Source organism: Salmo trutta, unplaced genomic scaffold, assembly GCF_901001165.1.
Source record: "Salmo trutta unplaced genomic scaffold, fSalTru1.1, whole genome shotgun sequence".
In the NCBI taxonomy this organism is placed as follows: domain Eukaryota; kingdom Metazoa; phylum Chordata; class Actinopteri; order Salmoniformes; family Salmonidae; genus Salmo; species Salmo trutta.
The window spans coordinates 94,867-118,529 of NW_021822732.1; the positions used below are offsets into that span (position 1 = coordinate 94,867).

Genomic DNA, 23,663 nt, shown 5'->3' on the forward strand with positions numbered 1-23,663 from the left:
ACTGGGACAAGGAGAGAAACATTACAGACTGGGTTAAGGAGAGAAACATTACAGACTGGGACAAGGAGAGAAACATTACAGACTGGGCCAAGGAGAGAAACATTACAGACTGGGACAAGGAGAGATTGGACATTACAGACTGGGATAAGGAGAGAAACATTACAGACTGGGACAAGGAGAGAAACATTACAGACTGGGATAAGGAGAGAAACATTACAGACTGGGCCAAGGAGAGAAACATTACAGACTGGGATAAGGAGAGAAACATTACAGACTGGGATAAGGAGAGATTGGACATTACAGACTGGGACAAGGAGAGATTGGACATTACAGACTGGGACAAGGAGAGGCTGAACATTACAGACTGGGACAAGGAGAGAAACATTACAGACTGGGACAAGGAGAGAAACATTACAGACTGGGACAAGGAGAGATTGGACATTACAGACTGGGTTAAGGAGAGAAACATTACAGACTGGGATAAGGAGAGAAACATTACAGACTGGGACAAGGAGAGAAACATTACAGACTGGGACAAGGAGAGAAACATTACAGACTGGGATAAGGAGAGAAACATTACAGACTGGGATAAGGAGAGATTGGACATTACAGACTGGGATAAGGAGAGATTGGACATTACAGACTGGGACAAGGAGAGAAACATTACAGACTGGGTTAAGGAGAGAAACATTACAGACTGGGATAAGGAGAGATTGGACATTACAGACTGGGACAAGGAGAGGCTGAACATTACAGACTGGGATAAGGAGAGAAACATTACAGACTGGGATAAGGAGAGATTGGACATTACAGACTGGGATAAGGAGAGAAACATTACAGACTGGGATAAGGAGAGATTGGACATTACAGACTGGGATAAGGAGAGAAACATTTCAGACTGGGATAAGGAGAGAAACATTACAGACTGGGATAAGGAGAGACTGGACATTACAGACTGGGATAAGGAGAGAAACATTACAGACTGGGACAAGGAGAGGCTGAACATTACAGACTGGGTTAAGGAGAGAAACATTACAGACTGGGATAAGGAGAGACTGGACATTACAGACTGGGATAAGGAGAGATTGGACATTACAGACTGGGACAAGGAGAGATTGGACATTACAGACTGGGACAAGGAGAGAAACATTACAGACTGGGACAAGGAGAGAAACATTACAGACTGGGACAAGGAGAGAAACATTACAGACTGGGTTAGGAGAGATTGGACATTACAGACTGGGACAAGGAGAGAAACATTACAGACTGGGACAAGGAGAGAAACATTACAGACTGGGACAAGGAGAGAAACATTACAGACTGGGACAAGGAGAGAAACATTACAGACTGGGATAAGGAGAGAAACATTACAGACTGGGACAAGGAGAGATTGGATATTACAGACTGGGATAAGGAGAGAAACATTACAGACTGGGATAAGGAGAGATTGGACATTACAGACTGGGACAAGGAGAGAAACATTACAGACTGGGATAAGGAGAGAAACATTACAGACTGGGTTAGGAGAGATTGGACATTACAGACTGGGACAAGGAGAGAAACATTACAGACTGGGATAAGGAGAGATTGGACATTACAGACTGGGACAAGGAGAGAAACATTACAGACTGGGACAAGGAGAGATTGGACATTACAGACTGGGCCAAGGAGAGATTGGACATTACAGACTGGGACAAGGAGAGGTTGGACATTACAGACTGGGATAAGGAGAGATTGGACATTACAGACTGGGATAAGGAGAGGCTGAACATTACAGACTGGGACAAGGAGAGATTGGACATTACAGACTGGGACAAGGAGAGAAACATTACAGACTGGGACAAGGAGAGAAACATTACAGACTGGGATAAGGAGAGATTGGACATTACAGACTGGGATAAGGAGAGATTGGACATTACAGACTGGGATAAGGAGAGATTGGACATTACAGACTGGGACAAGGAGAGAAACATTACAGACTGGGATAAGGAGAGATTGGACATTACAGACTGGGACAAGGAGAGATTGGACATTACAGACTGGGATAAGGAGAGACTGGACATTACAGACTGGGATAAGGAGAGATTGGACATTACAGACTGGGACAAGGAGAGATTGGACATTACAGACTGGGGTAAGGAGAGATTGGACATTACAGACTGGGACAAGGAGAGAAACATTACAGACTGGGATAAGGAGAGATTGGACATTACAGACTGGGACAAGGAGAGATTGGACATTACAGACTGGGACAAGGAGAGAAACATTACAGACTGGGACAAGGAGAGATTGGACATTACAGACTGGGATAAGGAGAGATTGGACATTACAGACTGGGACAAGGAGAGAAACATTACAGACTGGGACAAGGAGAGAAACATTACAGACTGGATAAGGAGAGGTTGGACATTACAGACTGGGATAAGGAGAGATTGGACATTACAGACTGGGACAAGGAGAGATTGGACATTACAGACTGGGATAAGGAGAGATTGGACATTACAGACTGGGACAAGGAGAGATTGGACATTACAGACTGGGACAAGGAGAGAAACATTACAGACTGGGACAAGGAGAGGTTGGACATTACAGACTGGGATAAGGAGAGATTGGACATTACAGACTGGGATAAGGAGAGATTGGACATTACAGACTGGGACAAGGAGAGATTGGACATTACAGACTGGGACAAGGAGAGAAACATTACAGACTGGGACAAGGAGAGATTGGACATTACAGACTGGGACAAGGAGAGAAACATTACAGACTGGGACAAGGAGAGATTGGACATTACAGACTGGGACAAGGAGAGAAACATTACAGACTGGGACAAGGAGAGAAACATTACAGACTGGGACAAGGAGAGGTTGGACATTACAGACTGGGACAAGGAGAGATTGGACATTACAGACTGGGATAAGGAGAGATTGGACATTACAGACTGGGAAAGGAGAGATTGGACATTACAGACTGGGACAAGGAGAGATTGGACATTACAGACTGGGATAAGGAGAGATTGGACATTACAGACTGGGATAAGGAGAGATTGGACATTACAGACTGGGATAAGGAGAGAAACATTACAGACTGGGACAAGGAGAGAAACATTACAGACTGGGACAAGGAGAGAAACATTACAGACTGGGACAAGGAGAGATTGGACATTACAGACTGGGATAAGGAGAGATTGGACATTACAGACTGGGATAAGGAGAGATTGGACATTACAGACTGGGACAAGGAGAGAAACATTACAGACTGGGTTAAGGAGAGAAACATTACAGACTGGGACAAGGAGAGGGTGAACATTACAGACTGGGATAAGGAGAGAAACATTACAGACTGGGATAAGGAGAGAAACATTACAGACTGGGATAAGGAGAGATTGGACATTACAGACTGGGACAAGGAGAGATTGGATATTACAGACTGGGATAAGGAGAGATTGGACATTACAGACTGGGCCAAGGAGAGAAACATTACAGACTGGGATAAGGAGAGATTGGACATTACAGACTGGGATAAGGAGAGATTGGACATTACAGACTGGGACAAGGAGAGGCTGAACATTACAGACTGGGACAAGGAGAGAAACATTACAGACTGGGATAAGGAGAGACTGGACATTACAGACTGGGACAAGGAGAGATTGGACATTACAGACTGGGACAAGGAGAGAAACATTACAGACTGGGACAAGGAGAGAAACATTACAGACTGGGACAAGGAGAGATTGGACATTACAGACTGGGACAAGGAGAGAAACATTACAGACTGGGTTAGGAGAGATTGGACATTACAGACTGGGACAAGGAGAGAAACATTACAGACTGGGATAAGGAGAGATTGGACATTACAGACTGGGACAAGGAGAGAAACATTACAGACTGGGATAAGGAGAGAAACATTACAGACTGGGATAAGGAGAGATTGGACATTACAGACTGGGACAAGGAGAGAAACATTACAGACTGGGACAAGGAGAGAAACATTACAGACTGGGATAAGGAGAGAAACATTACAGACTGGGATAAGGAGAGATTGGACATTACAGACTGGGTTAGGAGAGATTGGACATTACAGACTGGGATAAGGAGAGATTGGACATTACAGACTGGGACAAGGAGAGATTGGACATTACAGACTGGGATAAGGAGAGATTGGACATTACAGACTGGGACAAGGAGAGATTGGACATTACAGACTGGGACAAGGAGAGAAACATTACAGACTGGGATAAGGAGAGATTGGACATTACAGACTGGGATAAGGGGAGATTGGACATTACAGACTGGGACAAGGAGAGAAACATTACAGACTGGGACAAGGAGAGAAACATTACAGACTGGGATAAGGAGAGAAACATTACAGACTGGGACAGGGAGAGATTGGACATTACAGACTGGGATAAGGAGAGATTGGACATTACAGACTGGGATAAGGAGAGACTGGACATTACAGACTGGGATAAGGAGAGATTGGACATTACAGACTGGGACAAGGAGAGATTGGACATTACAGACTGGGGTAAGGAGAGATTGGACATTACAGACTGGGACAAGGAGAGATTGGACATTACAGACTGGGACAAGGAGAGAAACATTACAGACTGGGACAAGGAGAGATTGGACATTACAGACTGGGATAAGGAGAGATTGGACATTACAGACTGGGATAAGGAGAGATTGGACATTACAGACTGGGACAAGGAGAGATTGGACATTACAGACTGGGAAAAGGAGAGAAACATTACAGACTGGGACAAGGAGAGATTGGACATTACAGACTGGGACAAGGAGAGAAACATTACAGACTGGGACAAGGAGAGATTGGACATTACAGACTGGGACAAGGAGAGAAACATTACAGACTGGGACAAGGAGAGATTGGACATTACAGACTGGGATAAGGAGAGATTGGACATTACAGACTGGGATAAGGAGAGATTGGACATTACAGACTGGGATAAGGAGAGATTGGACATTACAGACTGGGACAAGGAGAGATTGGACATTACAGACTGGGATAAGGAGAGACTGGACATTACAGACTGGGATAAGGAGAGATTGGACATTACAGACTGGGACAAGGAGAGATTGGACATTACAGACTGGGGTAAGGAGAGATTGGACATTACAGACTGGGACAAGGAGAGATTGGACATTACAGACTGGGACAAGGAGAGAAACATTACAGACTGGGACAAGGAGAGATTGGACATTACAGACTGGGATAAGGAGAGATTGGACATTACAGACTGGGATAAGGAGAGATTGGACATTACAGACTGGGACAAGGAGAGATTGGACATTACAGACTGGGACAAGGAGAGAAACATTACAGACTGGGACAAGGAGAGATTGGACATTACAGACTGGGACAAGGAGAGAAACATTACAGACTGGGACAAGGAGAGATTGGACATTACAGACTGGGACAAGGAGAGAAACATTACAGACTGGGACAAGGAGAGAAACATTACAGACTGGGACAAGGAGAGATTGGACATTACAGACTGGGATAAGGAGAGATTGGACATTACAGACTGGGAAAGGAGAGATTGGACATTACAGACTGGGACAAGGAGAGATTGGACATTACAGACTGGGATAAGGAGAGATTGGACATTACAGACTGGGATAAGGAGAGAAACATTACAGACTGGGACAAGGAGAGAAACATTACAGACTGGGATAAGGAGAGATTGGACATTACAGACTGGGATAAGGAGAGATTGGACATTACAGACTGGGATAAGGAGAGAAACATTACAGACTGGGACAAGGAGAGAAACATTACAGACTGGGACAAGGAGAGAAACATTACAGACTGGGATAAGGAGAGATTGGACATTACAGACTGGGTTTAGGAGAGATTGGACATTACAGACTGGGATAAGGAGAGATTGGACATTACAGACTGGGATAAGGAGAGAAACATTACAGACTGGGACAAGGAGAGAAACATTACAGACTGGGACAAGGAGAGAAACATTACAGACTGGGACAAGGAGAGAAACATTACAGACTGGGTTAAGGAGATATTGGACATTACAGACTGGGACAAGGAGAGAAACATTACAGACTGGGATAAGGAGAGGTTGGACATTACAGACTGGGACAAGGAGAGAAACATTACAGACTGGGATAAGGAGAGATTGGACATTACAGACTGGGATAAGGAGAGATTGGACATTACAGACTGGGACAAGGAGAGATTGGATATTACAGACTGGGACAAGGAGAGAAACATTACAGACTGGGACAAGGAGAGAAACATTACAGACTGGGACAAGGAGAGGTTGGACATTACAGACTGGGACAAGGAGAGATTGGACATTACAGACTGGGACAAGGAGAGGCTGGAAATTACCATGAATATGCCTGCCAACTAATCTGAGCATGCTCTGAGAACGCACCCTGGAATACCGTCCAGCCCCGCGGCCTTGCGAGTCCTGACCTGATTAAAAACCTTACGTCGGCCTGGAAGAGTGAGATCACCCAGTCCTCTGGGTCGGTGTGGCCCTCCCTCACTGTATGGTGTTGTTATTGTCAAAACGTGCATAAAATGCATTGAGCTGGTCTGGTAGAGAGATCACGTGTCGGTCTTCCTTTGTAATCCGTAATGGACTGTGGCTCATGCGACATGCAGCATAGCCTGTGAAATAGAAGGCCACGTTACTTCTATACTGTCCTTTTGCTCGTTTGATAACTCTGCAGAGGTCCTAGCGGGACTTGTTGTCCTTGTTCCTGTCCTCAGCCGTAGCCTCAGGGTTGTCTGTGATAGTCCTGTCCTTTAGTTTAGCTCCAACCTCAGTGTCAAACCAGGGCTTTTGATTGGGGAAGCAGCAAACCTTCCGTGTTGGGACAACGTCGCCGATGCATTTCCCTATGAAGCCGGTGACGGAGATGTCAAACCAGGGCTTTTGATTGGGGAAGCAGCAAGCCTTCAGTGTTGGGACAACGTCCCCGATGCATTTCCTTATAAAGCCGGTGACGGAGGTGTCAAACCAGGGCTTTTGATTGGGGAAGCAGCAAATCTTCAGTGTTGGAACAACGTCGCCGATGCATTTCCTTATGAAGCCGGTGACGGAGGGGGTTAGCTCGTTGGTGTTATAGGTGGAGTTTCGGAACATATTCTAATCAGCGCTAGCAAAGCAGTTCTGTAGCATAATCTCTGATTCTGATGATCTATTCTCAATGGATTAAGTCACCGGGTACTTCCTGTTTGAGCTTCTGCAACTGACAACTGAGAACAACATGGAGGGCAGAGAATGTAAAACGCATTAATACCATCGTTGCTGAGTGAGTGGTGGACCGCAGTAAGGTGAGCACCATCTGGTAGGGTTTCCACTAGTTACCACAAACACAAAGTCAAAATTATATTTTTGGTGTTCATTTAAGGTTCGGGTTAGGCATAAGGTTAGCCATGTGGTTAAGGTTAGGATTAAGGTTAGGATTAGGTTTAAAATCACATTTTAAGAAGATCAATTGTAGAAATAGGTGGGCATTAAGACTTTATGGCTGTGGTATCTAGGTATGTCAGTAACCAGGAATGTGATAGATTGAACTGCAGTAATTCTTAGTGGTCATACACAGAACCACATCTGAATTGTGAATTCACATAATTGTATGATTTTTATTTACGTTTAAACGTTAAGAGAAATTGTACATTTCTCCCATCCCTATTGGATAGCCATGGGGGAGTGTCTTGACCAAAATACATGTTTCTGAAAAGCGGAGAATATTGCTGTTACAAGCAAATCCTTGATCCAAGGTCATCGATCTTCTTGGCCAATGGAATGCAGGGAAGGGGTGGCTGGTTTTCCCTTCTCATTAATCTCACCAGGACTCTCCCTCTCCTGTCTCTGTAACGCCGGCGTTTCCTCTTGGATTGCCTGAAAATTGGGTCGTAATTACAGAAAGAGCCCAGGGCAGATAAGTCAAAGTTGAAGCTGGAATTGGGGACAGTAACTGACGATCTGATGTTCAAAAGTTCTTGCCGGTTATAAAAAAGGATAGCGAATACATTTCAGGAAAATAAAGTAAAGATAAATGGCAAAATAATTCCAAATAGCTCAGCTCCCAAACCACAGCCATCCAGTACAGTGCCATCTGTCTTCTCTCTGGTGTGTCTTTGTCGTAGGGGTGTTGTCACGTCCTGACCAGTAAAAGGGGTTATTTGTCATTGTAGTTTGGTCAGGGCGTGGCAGGGGGTGTTAGGGTTTTTGGTTTATGTTTTATGTTATCTATTTCTATGTGTTTATCTAGCTTTCTGTGTTAGTTTTGTCAATGACCTCCAATTAGAGGAAGCTGGTTGTTGTTGTCTCTAATTGGAGGCCATATTTAGTTGTGTTTGTTTTTACTTGTGTTTGTGGGTAGTTGTTTCCAGTATAGTCTGTGCACCTTACTGGACTGTTTTCGAAGTCTGTTTATTTTGTGATTAAGTGTTTTCTTTAATAAATAAGAAGATGAGCACTTTACCCGCTGCATTTTGGTCCCCTCCTTATGACACCTGTGACAGGTGTGGCCTAATGTTATGATAATGTCTCATTCATTAGGTAATTCATTATGGGATACAAAATATGGATCTATCTATATTGTACAGTAAACGGGGCACCACCTATCATTTAAGTTGATAAGAAACTTTTTTTAGCAAGAAGGGATAAACTGTACGTGTCACAATTATAATCTGAAGGTTCTGTAGAGTTCTTTTAATGACAAGTCAGATTCAAAATCTCAGAGACAGTGATATTATTTTATAACACGAAGAAGATTTATTATAAAAAAAAGGTAACAATTTCTTAGTATTTCAATCTCTGGTTGGATTACCAAACTTTCTTTCAGGGAGAAAAATGGAGAAGGTTCAAACCGTTCCGAGGTGGTGTATTCAGTTCCCGGGGTGGTGTATTCAGTTCCGGGGTGGTGTATTCAGTTCCTGGGGTGGTGTATTCAGTTCCGGGGTGGTGTATTCAGTTCTGGGGTGGTGTATTCAGTTCCGGGGTGGTGTATTCAGTTCCCGGGGTGGTGTATTCAGTTCCGGGGTGGTGTATTCAGTTCTGGGGTGGTGTATTCAGTTCCCGGGGTGGTGTATTCAGTTCCCGGGTGGTGTATTCAGTTCCGGGGTGGTGTATTCAGTTCCGGGGTGGTGTATTCAGTTCCGGGGTGGTGTATTCAGTTCCCGGGGTGGTGTATTCAGTTCCGGGGTGGTGTATTCAGTTCCAGGGTGGTGTATTCAGTTCCCGGGTGGTATATTCAGTTCCCGGGGTGGTGTATTCAGTTCCAGGGTGGTGTATTCAGTCCCGGGGTGGTGTATTCAGTTCCCGGGGTGGTGTATTCAGTTCCCGGGGTGGTGTATTCAGTTCCGGGGTGGTGTATTCAGTTCCGGGGTGGTGTATTCAGTTCCCGGGTGGTATATTCAGTTCCCGGGGTGGTGTATTCAGTTCCAGGGGGGTGTATTCAGTTCCCGGGGTGGTGTATTCAGTTCCGAGGTGGTGTATTCAGTTCCGGGGTGGGTGTATTCAGTTCCCGGGGTGGTGTATTCAGTTCCCGGGGTGGTGTATTCAGTTCCGGGGTGGTGTATTCAGTTCCCGGGGTGGTGTATTCAGTTCCGGGGTGGTGTATTCAGTTCCCGGGGTGGTGTATTCAGTTCCCGGGTGGTGTATTCAGTTCCGGGGTGGTGTATTCAGTTCCCGGGGTGGTGTATTCAGTTCCGGGGTGGTGTATTCAGTTCCGGGTGGTGTATTCAGTTCCCGGGGTGGGGTATTCAGTTCCGGGGTGGTGTATTCAGTTCCGGAGTGGTGTATTCAGTTCTGGGGTGGTGTATTCAGTTCCTGGGGTGGTGTATTCAGTTCCCAGGGTGATGTATTCAGTTCCGGGTGGTGTATTCAGTTCCGGGGTGGTGTATTCGTCCAACTGAGATCAAAGTGAGAGCAGAGGACAATTGTTCAAATTCCAATATTGGTTTTTGGCCTCCACTCATTGAGATCAAGGATGATCAATAAGCAAGAGCGCTTTCCAGTTACCAACTATGCTAACGTCTGAGCAAGAGTGCTCTCCAGTTACCAACTATGCTAACGTCTGAGCAGCAGAAGGATTTCCAGTTACCAACTATGCTAACGTCTGAGCAGCAGAAGGATTTCCAGTTACCAACTATGCTAACGTCTGAGCAGCAGAAGGATTTCCAGTTACCAACTATGCTAACGTCTGAGCAGCAGAAGGATTTCCAGTTACCAACTATGCTAACGTCTGAGCAGCAGAAGGATTTCCAGTTACCAACTATGCTGACGTCTGAGCAGCAGAAGGATTTCCAGTTAACAACTATGCTAACGTCTGAGCAGCAGAAGGATTTCCAGTTACCAACTATGCTAACGTCTGAGCAGCAGAAGGATATCCAGTTACCAACTATGCTAACGTCTGAGCAGCAGAAGGATTTCCAGTTACCAACTATGCTAACGTCTGAGCAGCAGAAGGATTTCGGTTGGCCGTGGTAATTATTTGTGCCACGCTTTTATAGTTCAGTTGGAATGGACAATGAGGGTGGGGCTAGTTGCTGAGTCTCCCTGCCTGATTGGCTGAAACCTTCCATGGTCTCTCTTGGCACGAGGTCACGCAGCCCCAGGAGGAGAGTCTCTTTCCTTAGGGAATTGAATATTGTTCCGTTATCGATGGATACATCCTTTGTACAACCGGGAAAGGTGGGTCATTGTTCAGGGCATAATGTTCCCTACGTAACGATACAAAACATGACATGTTCTCCTTGAAATACAGAGAAGTTATTCACAACAGGGAGAATGCACAATATAATTTCAAATGTCTACAGCACACAATGATCACAGTATGCACCAGTGCACTTCTTGCCTCACAGCCTTATGTAATGATTTCTCCCACACAGCAGGGTTTTTTGGTGTCCTTGTAGAGCAGGGCGAGCCATTTGGTGGGCCCCTGCTGTTACGGTGCCATCCTGTCCTGGATAGAATGTTTGAAGTGGATGTTCTGCCGTTTAATGGCCCTCTGGAGCATTATGTCGTGATCTGGAGTAGGTTGGGAAACGGGGGAGTGGCTGGGTTGTGTCATGTCTTTTCATCTCTACCGTTGTCATGCCGACGGGCGAGTAGATCTGTATTGGGTATGATCTACTGTTGTCATGCCGATGGGCAAGTAGATCTGTATTGGGTATGGTCTACTGTTGTCATGCCGACGGGCGAGTAGATCTGTATTGGGTATGGTCTACTGTTGTCATGCCGACGGGTGAGTAGATCTGTATTGGGTATGGTCTACTGTTGTCATGCCGATGGGCGAGTAGATCTGTATTGGGTAAGGTCTACTGTTGTCATGCCGACGGGCGAGTAGATCTGTATTGGGTATGTTCTACTGTTGTCATGCCGACGGGCGAGTAGATCTGTATTGGGTATGGTCTACTGTTGTCATGCCGACGGGTGAGTAGATCTGTATTGGGTATGGTCTACTGTTGTCATACCGACGGGCGAGTAGATTTGTATTGGGTATGGTCTACTGTTGTCATGCCGATGGGCGAGTAGATCTGTATTGGGTATAGTCTACTGTTGTCATGCCGACGGGCGAGTAGATCTGTATTGGGTATGGTCTACTGTTGTCATGCCGATGGGCGAGTAGATCTGTATTGGGTATGGTCTACTGTTGTCATGCCGACGGGCGAGTAGATCTGTATTGGGTATGGCCTACTGTTGTCATGCCGATGGGCGAGTAGATCTGTATTGGGTATGGTCTACTGTTGTCATGCCGATGGGCGAGTAGATCTGTATTGGGTATGGTCTACTGTTGTCATGCCGACGGGCGAGTAGATCTGTATTGGGTATGGTCTACTGTTGTCATGCCGATGGGCGAGTAGATCTGTATTGGGTATGGTCTACCAACTGCAAGGCATTTGGAATTGGCTTGGTCTTTCGTCAGCACCACATCCCTACATTGGCATAAACACTTTGTGTAATTGTCCCACTGAAAAATGTAACTTTATCCCAGTAATCGGTTTTCAGAAGACGACGATGGGTTTTCCTCTAACTTCTCACCTCGTCTCCTTTTATATTTCTGTTGACCAACTCCCCAGTCCCTGATGACAAGCAAACCCATAATATAATGCTGCCACCACAATACTAATATATATGTTTATGCCAAAGACACACCAGAATGGCTTTCCAATGGGTGTTGAGTGTTCCTGGGTGGTCCAGTCTCAGTCCTGACTTAAATTTGCTTGAAAATCAGAGACAAGGTTTGAATAATGCTATCCATCCAATCCATGTCTCAGTTGTCTCAAGGCTTAAAAATCCTTATTTAACCTGTCTCCTCCCCTTCATCTACACTGATTGAAGTGGATTTAACAGGTGACATCAATAAGGGATCATAGCTTTCACCTGGATTATTCTGGTCAGTCTATGTTGTTGAAAGAGCAGGTGTTCCTAATGTTTTTTACACTCAGTGTATCTACAGTACCGGTCAAAATTTTGGACAAACATACTCATTCCAGTGTTTTTATTTATTTTTACTATTTTCTACAATGTAGAATAATAGTGAAGACATCAAAACTATGAAATAACACATATGGAATCATGTAGTAACCAAAATAGTGCTAAACAAATCAAAATATATTTTATATTTCAGATTCTTTAAAGTAGCCACCCTTTGCCCTTTGCCAGGGGTGAACAGGCAGTGGCTCGGGTGGTTGTTGTCCTTGATGATCTTTTTGGCCTTCCTGTGACATCGGGTGCTGTAGGTGTCCTGGAGGGCAGGTAGTTTGCCCCCGGTGATGTGTTGTGCAGATCGCACCACCCTCTGGAGAGCCTTGCGGTTGTGGGCGGTGCAGGTGCTGTACCAGGCAGTGATGCAGCCTGACAGGATGCTCTCAATTGTGCATCTGTAAAAGTTTGAGGGTTTTAGGTGACAAGACACATTTCTTCAGCCTCCTGAGGTTGAAGAGGCACTGTTGCGCTTTCTTCGCCACACTGTCTGTCTGGGTGGACCATTTCAGTTAGTCCATGATGTGTACACCAAGGAACTTAAAACTTTGACATGCTGACTGCAGCAATGTACACCAGAACAACTGCCAGAGAATTGAATGCTAATTTCTTTACCATAACCCGCTTACAATGCCGTTTTGGAGAAATTGTCAGTACACTACATATTCAAAAGTACACCCCTTCAAATTTGTGGATTCGTCTATTTCAGCCACACCCGTTGCTGACAGGAGTATTAAATCAAGCAGACAGCCATACAATCTCCATGGAAAAATATTGGCAGTAAAATGGCCTTACTGAAGAGCTCAGTGACTTTCAACGTGGCATCATCATAGGATGCCACCTTTCCAACAAGTCAGTTTGGCAAATTTCTGCTCTGCTAGAGCTGCCCCGATCAACTGTAAGTGCTGTTATTGTGAAGTGGGAACATCTAGGAGCAACAACGGCTCAGCCGCGAAGTGGTAGGCCACACAAGTTCATAGAACGGGACCACTGAGTGCTGAAGCACATAGCGCTTAAATATAATCTGTCCTCAGTTGCAACACTCACTACCGAGTTCCAAGCTGCCTCAAGAAGCAATGTCAGCACAATAACTGTTCGTCTGTTCATGAAGTGGGCTTCCATTGCCGAGCAGCCGCACACAAGCCTTAGATCACCATGCGCAATGCCAAGCGTCAGCTGGAGGGGTGTAAAGCTCGACGCCATTGGACTCTGGAGCAGCGGAAACACGTTCTCTGGAATGATGAATCCCGCTTTACCAACTGGCAGTCTGACAAATCTGGGTTTGGCGGATGCCAGGAGGATGCTATCTGCCCCAATGCATATTGTAAAGTTTGGTGAAGGAGGAATAATGGTCTGGGGCTGTTTTTCATGGTTATTTCCGGTGAAGGGAAATCTTAATGCTACAGCATGACAATGCCCCCGTGCACAAAGCGAGGTCCATACAGTCATCAATCAAATGTATTTATAAAGCCCTTTTTACATCAGCAGATGCCACAAAGTGCTTATACAGATACCCAGCATAAAAACCCCAAACAGCAATCAATGCAGATGTTGAAGCACGGTGGCTAGGAAAAACTCCCTAGAAAGGCAGGAACCTAAGAAGAAACTTAGAGAGGAACCAGGCTCTGAGGGGTGGCCAGTCCTCTTCTGCCTGTACTGGGTAGAGAGGAACCAGGCTCTGAGGGGTGACCAGTCCTCTACTGGCTGTACTGGGTAGAGAGGAACCCGGCTCTGAGGGGTGGCCAGTCCTCTACTGGCTGTACTGGGTAGAGAGGAACCAGGCTCTGAGGGGTGGCCAGTCCTCTACTGGCTGTACTGGGTAGACCAGAGGAACCAGGCTCTGAGGGGTGATCAGTCCTCTACTGGCTGTACTGGGTAGACCAGAGGAACAAGGCTCTGAGGGGTGGCCAGTCCTCTACTGGCTGTACTGGGTAGACCAGAGGAACCAGGCTCTGAGGGGTGGCCAGTCCTCTACTGACTGTACTGGGTAGACCAGAGGAACCAGGCTCTGAGGGGTGGCCAGTCCTCTTCTGGCTGTACTGGGTAGACCAGAGGAATCAGGCTCTGGGGGGTGGCCAGTCCTCTACTGGCTGTACTGGGTGGATATTAGAAGCGTGTATGGTCATTAAGGCCAGATTGTTTTTTAAGATGTTCAAACATTGGTAGGTGACCAGCAGGGTTAAAGAATATTCCCAGTGGTTGTAGAGGGTGCAACAGGTCAGCACATCAGGAGTAAATGATAATAATCCCAGTGGTTGTACAGGGTGCAACAGGTCAGCACCTCAGGAGTAAATGATAATAATCAAAGTGGTTGTACAGGGTGCAACAGGTCAGCACCTCAGGAGTAAATGATAATAATCACAGTGGTTGTAGAGGGTGCAACAGGTCAGCACCTCAGGAGTAAATGATAATAATCACAGTGGTTGTAGAGGGAGCAACAGGTCAGCACCTCAGGAGTAAATGTCAGTTGGCTTTTCATAGCCGATCATTCCTTTATTTAACCAGGTAAGCTAGTGGAGAACAAGTTCTCATTTACAACTGCGACCTGGCCAAGATAAAGCAAAGCAGTGCGACACAAACAACAACACAGAGTTACAAATGGAATAAACAAGCGTACAGTCAATAACACAATAGCAAAAAAGAAAGTCTATATACAGTGTGTGCAAATGGCGTGAGGAGGTAAGGCAATAAATAGGCCATAGTAGCGAAGTAATTACAATTTAGCAAATTAACACTGGAGTGATAGATGAGCAGATGATGGTGTGTAAGTAGTGATACTGGTGTGCAAAAGAGCAGAAGGTAAATAAAAACAATATGGGGATGAGGTAGGTAGATTGGGTGGGCTATTTACAGATGGACTATGTACAGCTGCAGAGATCGGTTAGCTGCTCAGGTAGCTGATGTTTAAAGTTAGTGAGGGAAATGTAAGTCTCCAGCTTCAGCGATTTTTGCAATTCGTTCAAGTCATTGGCAGCAGAGAACTGGAAGGAAAGGCGGCCAAAGGAGGTGTTGGCTTTGGGGATGAACAGTGAGATATACCTGCTGGAGCGCGTGCTATGGGTGGGGGGAGTCCGGGACAAGGACGCTCGTCCGGTAAACAGGCCAGGGTTCCAGAGCCGCAGGCAGAACAGTTGAAACTGAAGCAGCAGCACAACCAGGTTGACTGGAGACAATCAGGACTCATCAGGCCAGGTGGTCCTGAGGCATGGTCCTAGGGCTCAGGTTCTCTAGGTGGGGAAGGGGTATAGAGAGAATTAGAGGGAGCAAACTTTACTTCACACAGGACACCAGATAAGACAGTGTCCCACTGACCCTAGCCGCCAAGCGCATAGACTATTGCAGCATAGATACTGGAGGCTGAGACGAGGGGACGACGACACTGTGGCCCCGTCTGACGATACCCCCGGACAGGGCCAACCAGGCAGGATATAACCCCACCCACTTTACCAACAGATCACCAACATACTACCCTGAGACAAGGCTGAGCCCACGAAGATCTCCTCCAGCGCACGAGCCCGAGGGGGGCGCATGACCGGACAGGAAGATCACGTCAGTGACTCAACCCACTCAAGTCGAGCACATCAAAGCCTGACACAATGTGACGCACCTCTCCTAGGGGCGGCATGGAAGAGCACTAGTAAGCCAGTGACTCAGCCCCTGTAATAGGGTCAGAGGCAGAGAATCCCAGTGGAGAGAAGGAAGCCGACCAGGCAGAGACAGCAAGGGCAGGTCATCCTTCCAGTGCATTGCTGTTCACCTTCACACTCCTGGCCCAGACTGCACACCCCTGGCCCAGCAGGACCTACTGAAGAGATGATTCTTCAGTAAAGACTTAAAGGTCAAGACCAAATCTGCGTCTCTCACATGGATAGGCAGACCATTCCATAAAAATGGAGCTCTATAGTAGAAAGACCTGCCTCCAGCTGTTTGCTTAGAAATTCTAGGGACAATAAGGAGTCCTGCATCTTGTGACCGTCGCGTACGTGTAGGTATGTACAGCAGGACCAAATTGGAGAGATAGGTAGGAGCAAGTACATGTAATGCTTTGTAGGTTAGCAGTAAAAAATTGAAATCAGCTCTATCCTTAACATGAAGTCAGTGTAGAGTCTGGAGTTATATGATCTAGTCAAGATTCAAGCAGCCGTATTTAGCACTAACTGAAGTTTATTTAGTGCTTTATCCGAGTAGCCAGAGAGTAGAGAATTGCAGTAGTTTAACCTCTCTGGGCTAGGTGGCACCAAATCGTCCCACCTACGTAACAGCCAGTTGAATCCTGTGGCGCGATTTTCAAATACCTTAGAAATGCTATTACTTCAATTTCTCAAACATATGACTATTTTACAGCTATTTAAAGACAAGACTCTCGTTAATCTAACCACACTGTCCGATTTCAAAAAGGCTTTACAACAAAAGCAAAACATTAGATTATGTCAGCAGAGTACCCAGTCAGAAATAATCAGACACCCATTTTTCAAGCTAGCATATAATGTCACAAAAACCCAGAAGACAGCTAAATGCAGCACTAACCTTTGATGATCTTCATCAGATGACACACCTAGGACATTATGTTATACAATACATGCATGTTTTGTTCAATCAAGTTCATATTTATATCAAAAAACAGCTTTTTACATTAGCATGTGATGTTCAGAACTAGCATACCCCCCGCAAACTTCCGGGAAATTTACTAACAATTTACTAAATTACTCACGATAAACATTCACAAAGAGCATAACAATTATTTTAAGAATTATAGATACAGAACTCCTCTATGCACTCGATATGTCCGATTTTAAAATAGCTTTTTGGTGAAAGCACATTTTGCAATATTCTAAGTACATAGCCCAGCCATCACGGTCTAGCTATTTAGACACCCAGCAAGTTTAGCCTTCACCAAAATCACATTTACTATAACAAAAATGTTGTTACCTTTCCTGTTCTTCGTCAGAATGCACTCCCAGGACTTCTACTTCAATAACAAATGTTGGTTTGGTCCCAAATAATCCATCGTTATATCCAAACAGCGGCGTTTTGTTCGTGCGTTCACGACACTATCCGAAATGGTAAATCAGGGTTACGAGCATGGCGCATTTCGTGACAAAAAATGTCTAAATATTCCATTACCGTACTTCGAAGCATGTCAACCGCTGTTTAAAATCAATTTTTATACAATTTATCTCGTAAAAAAAGCGATAATATTCCGACCGGGAATCTGCGTTTCGGTAAATAGAGGGAAAAAAAGAAAGACGGGGGCAGCCAGTGCACGAGCCTAAGCCCTTTGTCCTCTGATCGGCCACTTGACAAAAGCGATAATGTGCTTCAGCCTGGGGCTGCAATGACGACATTCTGTTTTTTCCCGGGCTCTGAGAGCCTATGGGAGCCGTGGGAAGTGTCGCGTTACCGCAGAGATCCTTTGTTTTGGAAAGAGATGTCAAAGAAAGCCAATAAATGGTCAGACAGGCCACTTCCTGTAAAGGAAACTCTCAGGTTTTTGCCTGCCATATGAGTTCTGTTATACTCACAGACACCATTCAAACAGTTTTAGAAACTTTAGGGTGTTTTCTATCCATATCTAATAAGTATATGCATATTCTAGTTACTGGGTAGGAGTGGTAACCAGATTAAATCGGGTACGTTTTTTATCCGGCGGTGTAAATACTGCCCCCTAGCCCTAACAGGCTAATCTAGAAGTGACAAAAGCATGGATTAGCTTTTCTGCATCATTATTGGACAAAAAATCTCAGACGTTTGCAATGTTACGAAGATGGAAAAACTGCCCTTGAAATATTCTTGATATGTACGTCAAAGGAGAGATCAGGGTGCAGAGTAACACAGGTCCTTCACAGTTTTATTTGAGACCTGTACAACCATCAAGATGAATTGTCAGATCCAACAGCAGATCTCTTTGTTTCTTGGGATCTAGAACTAGCATCTCTGGTTTGTCTGAGTTTAAAAGTAAAGCATTTGTTGCTATCCACTTCCTTATAACTGAAACGTAGGCTTCCAAGGTAGGCAATTTTGGCGCTTCACCATGTTCATTGAAATGTACAGCTGTGTGTCGTCCACACAGCAGTGAAAGTTGACACTGTGTTTCTGAGTGACATCACCAAGAGGCAGAATATATAGTGATAACAGTAGTGGTCCTAAAACAGAACCTTGAGGAACACCGAAACTTACAATTGATTTGTCAGATGACAAACCATCCACAGAGACAAACTCTAATCTTTCCAACGGATACGACCTAAACCACACAAGAACTTGTTTTTGTAGACCAATTAGGATTTGTTGATCAATGGTGTCAAAAGCAGCACTAAGGTCAAATGCAAAGCCTTGGTCTGACGCCATTAAAAGGTAATTTACCACCTTCACGAGTGCAGTCTAGACTGAAGCATTTTGTATACATTATTTGTCTTCAGGAAGGCAGTAAGTTGCTGCACAACAGCTTTTTCAAAAAATGTTGAGAGGAATGGGAGATTTGATATACCGTAGGCCTTGAAATACATCTACAGGTACACCTCCAATTGACTAAAATGATGTCAATTAGCCTATCAGAAGCTTCTAAAGCCATGACATCATTTTCTGGAATTTTCCAAGCTGTTTAAAGGCACAGTCAACTTAGTGTATGTACACTTCTGACCCAGTGGAATTGTGATACAGTGAATTATAAGTGAAGTAATCTGTCTGTAAACGATTGTTAGAAAAATGACTTGTGTCATGCACAAAGTAGATGTCCTAACAGACTTGACAAAACTATAGTTTGTTAACAAGAAATGTGTGGAGTGGTTGAAAAACGAGTTTTAATGACTCCAACCTAAGTGTATGTAAACGTCCCACTTCCACTGTATGTTGTTATAGTATATATATATATATTATTGTATGTTGTTATAGTTGGCTACACCACCAGTGATCTGGTCTTCATGTGGATGGCAGACCCAGTGATATATATGGTGTTATTGTATATATATATTATTATATTATTATTGTATGTTGTTATAGTATATTTATATTATTATTGTATGTTGTTATAGTTGGCTACACAACCAGTGATCTGGTCTTCATGTGGATGGCAGACCCAGTGATATATATGTTGTTATTGTATATATATTATTATATTATTATTGTATGTTGTTATATTATATTTAGATTATTATTGTATGTTGTTATAGTTGGCTACACAACCAGTGATCTGGTCTTCATGTGGATGGCAGACCCAGTGCAGATGGATGAAATCGCTCTGCCTCAGTTTGACATCAAACAGCAAGAGATCGAGTACGGAAACTGCACCAAATTCTACCAAGGAACAGGTACCACACACACACACACACACACACACACACACACACACACCTGCCAGTACTGCAAATACTTGAATAGGGCACTGAACATTGCTATCTTCTTAAAGATGTAGGCTTGTTATGAAGAACCCTAACCGTGTGTGTGTGTGTGTGTGTGTGTGTGTGTGTGTGTGTGTGTGTGTGTGTGTGTGTGTGTGTGTGTGTGTGTGTGTGTGTGTGTGTGTGTGTGTGTGTGTGTGTGTAGGTTACTACACCTGTGTGGAGGTGATCTTTACATTAAGGAGACAGGTGGGCTTCTATATGATGGGAGTCTACGCCCCCACCCTTCTCATCGTGGTTCTCTCCTGGCTGTCCTTCTGGATCAACCCTGATGCCAGCGCTGCCAGGGTTCCTCTGGGTATGATCTGTAACCTTTAACCCTTCTGGATCAACCCTGATGCCAGCGCTGCCAGGGTTCCTCTGGGTATGATCTGTAACCTTTAACCCTAACCCTTCTGGATCAGCCCTGATGCCAGCGCTGCCAGGGTTCCTCTGGGTATGATCTGTAACCTTTAACCCTAACCCTTCTGGATCAGCCCTGATGCCAGCGCTGCCAGGGTTCCTCTGGGTATGATCTGTAACCTTTAACCCTAACCCTTCAGGATCAGCCCTGATGCCAGCGCTGCCAGGGTTCCTCTGGGTATGATCTGTAACCTTTAACCCTTCTGGATCAGCCCTGATGCCAGCGCTGCCAGGGTTCCTCTGGGTATGATCTGTAACCTTTAACCCTAACCCTTCTGGATCAACCCTGATGCCAGGGTTCCTCTGGGTATGATCTTTAACCTTTAACCCTAACCCTTCTGGATCAACCCTGATGCCAGGGTTCCTCTGGGTATGATCTTTAACCTTTAACCCTAACCCTTCTGGATCAGCCCTGATGCCAGGGTTCCTCTGGGTATGATCTTTAACCTTTAACCCTAACCCTTCTGGATCAGCCCTGATGCCAGCGCTGCCAGGGTTCCTCTGGGTATGATCTGTAACCTTTAACCCTACCGTGGAAGAGGTTTGTTCTGTCTGTTTGTAGGCTCAGTCTATCTATCTATCCATCCGTCCCTGTCCATCCGTCCATCTGTCCATTCATCCAGAGCGCTGTCAGCAGGTCAGTCTGGGGACACCAGGAGACGATCATGACATCATCACAATATGATATCACGTCATCATCACAATATGATATCACAACATCATCACAATATGATATCGCGACATCATCACAATATGATATCGCGACATCATCACAATATGATATCACGACATCATCACAATATGATATCACGACATCATCACAATATGATATCACGACATCATCACAATATGATATCACGACATCATCACAATATGATATCACGACATCATCACAATATGATATCACGACATCATCACAATATGGTATCACGTCATCATCACAATATGATATCACGACTTCATCACAATATGATATCACGACATCACAATATGATATCACAATAAGAAATCATAAAATTACATCATCATACCATGACATCAATGGATATGTCTGTCTGTCTGTCTCTGATGTCGCTGTCTGTCTTTCTGCCTCGAATGCCTCTGTCTGTCTGTCTTTCTGTCTCGAATGCCTCTGTCTGTCTGTCTTTCTATCTCCAATGTCTTTGTCTGTCTGTCTCTAATGTGCCTTTCTGTCTGTCTCTAATGGGTCTTTCTGTCTGTCTCTAATTTATATGTCTGTCTCTCTAGGTATCCTGTCTGTCTTGTCCCTGTCCAGTGAGTCCATGTCTCTGGCGTCAGCGCTTCCTAAGGTCTCCTATGTGAAGGCGATAGACATCTGGCTCATCGCATGTCTGCTGTTCGGCTTCGCTTCACTGGTGGAGTATGCAGTGGTACAGGTCAGAGACACAGACACACAAACACCTGTGTGTTTACATGGTGTGTGGAAGTCTCTTTTTGGAATCACAATTCAATTCAATGAAATAACAAAAACTCTCCCTGTTTCTCTCTCTCTGTCTGTCCGTCTCTCTCGCTCTCTCTCTCTCTCTCTCTCTCTCTCTCTCTGTGTCCCTCTCTCCCTCTCTCCCTCTCTCCCTCCCTCCGTCCCTCCCTCCCTCCCTTCCTTCCTTCCCTCCCTCCCTCCCTCCCTCCCTCCCTCCCTCCCTCCCTCCCTCCCTCCCTCCCTCCTTCCTTCCCTCCCTCCCTCCCTCCCTCCCTCCTTCCTTCCCTCCCTCCCTCCCTCCCTCCTTCCTTCCTTCCTTCCTTCCCTCCTTCCCTCCAGGTCATGTTAAACAGCCCTAGGCGTATAGAAGAGGAGAAGTCTAAGATGGCATCTAAAGAGAAGGCTCTGAGAGAGAAAGAGGGGAAGAAGACTCCTTCTAAAACGAACACTGTCAACGGGACCGGAGGAACACCCATTCATCACGTTAGCACTCTGCAGGCAAGACTACTCTACCGTGTGGGGGTCTAGAGAGGAGATGGGTATACTGTAATTACAGTAGAGTCTCGTTAGGCAGCTCAGGGCCCTGACTTCATAACTCTACCGTGTGTGTGTGTGTGTGTGTGTGTGTGTGTGTGTGTGTGTGTGTGTGTGTGTGTGTGTGTGTGTGTGTGTGTGTGTGTGTGTGTGTGTGTGTGTCTGTTCCGTGTGCCCGTGTGTGTGTGTTCACAGGGGCGTCATGCACCCCAAATATCTGAGGGGGCACAAAGTACATGAGGACATTTGGGGAGTGTTCCGGAGGGTAGGGAGGGGGGGGGGTAGGCCCCCTGTCCTGAAGTTGAAGAATTTAGTATTTTTCAAACACCTGAAACACATTTTTCATGCAATCAAGAGCCATAATCATTATGGTTAATTCTGTGTCAAAAATATTGACATGTATATATATATATATATATATACATGTTGTAAGTGCTGGCTTTTCTAAAGTCTACCAACCTTGCCAGCAGGCATGCCAGCTAAGATAGTTAGACAAGCTACTCCAACTTGACTGAAATGGCTTCATGGTAGCTAGTGTCGTGTCTTTGGCTATGCCGGATTAAGTGATATGACATGCTATTCTATAAAATTCTTTCTCTGTAATTAATATTACTTGATTAAGCTAATCATGTAAATGTAATTAACTACAAAGTCGGGGCACCACGGAAGAACGTTTATAGAGCTGTTATCTTCCGAATAAACTCTTAAAATACTTAGTAATATTTTACATCGATAGCCGTCATCTTAATCATCTTATTTTCAGTCTCATAATGAAAGTTGTAAATTCTTGGTTATCTTCACGAACCCTGGCTAACAAGTTGAATCAGCAATACAAAATTGGGTTTAATTATTTATTTACTAAATACCTAACTAATCACACAGAATTACATACACAGAATACAAATTATGTGATACAGAAACCCCCCTGGTGGACGGAGCCGACATGGCGGCTTGTTACACAAAGAAAGGGGGTTGGGCTTGAATGAAAGAGCGGGAAGACTGAGGAACAGAGAGAGCAGCTAGGCTATCGTAAATACATTATCTTATGCATTCTAAATTACCGCCCATTTGGAAAAGGAAAATGGAATAAATATTTACTCTGAGCTGCACTTCGGTAGATTGGTCGTAGATGCTGGCCGGGTTGCCCAAGAGAGATCTTCCTGTCCTTGGAAGAATGCCTCTGGTGGTAAAATGGATACGTTGTGGTATCTTCGTCTGTGTTAGACTGGATCTATTGTCTGTCCTTTCCTAGCCCACGTCTACAGCAGCCGGTGCTAACTCAACGGCTAGGAAGTATCACTTCTGTAGTGAATAAGCGTTCAAAGTTCATACCATTCACAACCAAAGCTCACGCCGAGGTTGGCTTAGTTCTGTACTTGACATGTGTGTCCCTTTAACGCAG

The 23,663-nt window shown here is 45.0% G+C and overlaps 1 protein-coding gene across 1 annotated transcript in view; it reads left to right on the top strand.

Annotated features, from left to right (window-relative positions):
* The window catches only part of LOC115184066 (glycine receptor subunit beta), a 61,040-nt gene that overhangs the window by 25,987 nt on the left and 11,390 nt on the right, over nt 1-23,663 (top strand). Inside the window, exons 7-10 of the mRNA XM_029745064.1 lie at nt 19,657-19,794; nt 20,030-20,182; nt 21,535-21,683; nt 22,067-22,225. Coding sequence (XP_029600924.1) covers nt 19,657-19,794; nt 20,030-20,182; nt 21,535-21,683; nt 22,067-22,225 — 599 coding nt within the window. The remainder of the gene's footprint in view (nt 1-19,656; nt 19,795-20,029; nt 20,183-21,534; nt 21,684-22,066; nt 22,226-23,663) is intronic.